Raw genomic sequence first — 1,234 nt, 5'->3', positions numbered from 1 at the left:
CGGTGCCGGGGGCACTCAAGAAGCTCCAAGGGCTTCTCCAACCCCAACTGATCGTGAGATTCTCTGGTTCCTTCATTCTGTGACCCTACAGGAAGCCACGTCCGGCCCCTCCAGCCCCCAGACGCCATGCGCTGCCACTCACCTGCCGCAGCAGGTTGTCCTCGTGGTGCCGGATGGGGATGTTCTCGTACTCGGCGGCGTTGGAGATGATCTCGCTCAGCCCTCGCACCTTGGTCTTGGCGTTGAGGGACATGCTGAAGAGCTCTGGGGAAACCGGAGCGGCCACGAGTTGAGGGAGCAGCAGCCGGCGTTCAACCCCGTGGCACACGAGGTGCCTTCGGGCGGCTGACGCAGAGCAGGGCGGGGACGGAGATCAGCTCCCCGGTGCCGGCCAGGCCCTTACCGATGGTGGTGTAGTTGATGTAGTAGTAGGCTGCGATCATGCCCAGGTTCAGAGGAGCCACGTCCATCTCATCCTCAATGCTGATGCACTTGGACTGCTCCAGGTCGCTGAGTGTCTGTTCCACCAGCTCCGAGAGATGGTCTGAGAGGTGCCGGTGGGACACACCTGCGGGGACAGCAGCAGCGTCGTGGAGGGGCTCAAACACCCCCAGGGCAGAGAAAAGCTGCTCTGGCAGACGCAGAGTCCCCGGGTGAGGGTCCCCGATATGCCGGGGGGTTCTGCTCACCTTGCAGGTTGTAGTAGTTTGGATTCTGCGTCATCCGGCGGTAGAGGAAGGTCCAGGTGAGGTAGTCCACCGCGTCCTGCTTGTTTTCGATGGTCTTGGTGACGATCTCGGCGTTGAAGTGGTCGTGCATGCAGTGGTCCAAGTGCGATTCAACCGGCAGCGGCTCGTAGAGGAACTTCTTGAAGAAATCCTACGGCAGGGCAGGAGGAGGGGGAAGGCGTGAAGGACCCCCAGTGCCTCCCGACTCCAGCAGCACCTCCCAGCTCCGAGCAGGGTCTGACATCACCCTGCCCAAAGGCGGGAGAACTCCTCTACGGCTGCAGGCAGGAGACCCGCCGGGCCGGGAAGGGGGACCTGCTCCTTCTCACCTTCTTGGATCCCTGGCACATGATGACGCAACGGCCCTCGTCGTCCTGCAGCGGGCGGTTGGCATGGCCCACCATCTGCAGCACATCGTAGATGGGGTAATCCACGTACCTGCAACGCGGGGAGAGAGGCGATGAAGCTCCATGGAAAGCTCCCACCGCTCCCCAGTGACTCCCAGC

At 62.5% G+C, this 1,234-nt stretch overlaps 1 protein-coding gene across 1 annotated transcript in view; it reads right to left on the bottom strand.

The window, feature by feature from the left end:
* Positions 1–142: 142 nt before the first annotated feature.
* Positions 143–1,234, bottom strand: part of LOC104501404 (U5 small nuclear ribonucleoprotein 200 kDa helicase-like) — a gene marked incomplete at its 3' end in the record, with an annotated part of 1,811 nt that continues 719 nt past the window's right edge. Inside the window, exons 3-6 of the mRNA XM_010145206.1 lie at positions 1,058–1,166; positions 690–879; positions 404–568; positions 143–264 (exon numbers count right to left, since the gene is read on the bottom strand). Of these exons, the coding sequence (XP_010143508.1) occupies positions 143–264; positions 404–568; positions 690–879; positions 1,058–1,166 (586 nt within the window). The remainder of the gene's footprint in view (positions 265–403; positions 569–689; positions 880–1,057; positions 1,167–1,234) is intronic.

This window comes from Buceros rhinoceros, unplaced genomic scaffold (genome assembly GCF_000710305.1).
Source record: "Buceros rhinoceros silvestris isolate BGI_N320 unplaced genomic scaffold, ASM71030v1 scaffold41991, whole genome shotgun sequence".
Classification (NCBI taxonomy): domain Eukaryota; kingdom Metazoa; phylum Chordata; class Aves; order Bucerotiformes; family Bucerotidae; genus Buceros; species Buceros rhinoceros.
Note: the sequence above shows the minus strand (reverse complement) of the source record. Positions and strands in the feature narration are given on the sequence as shown.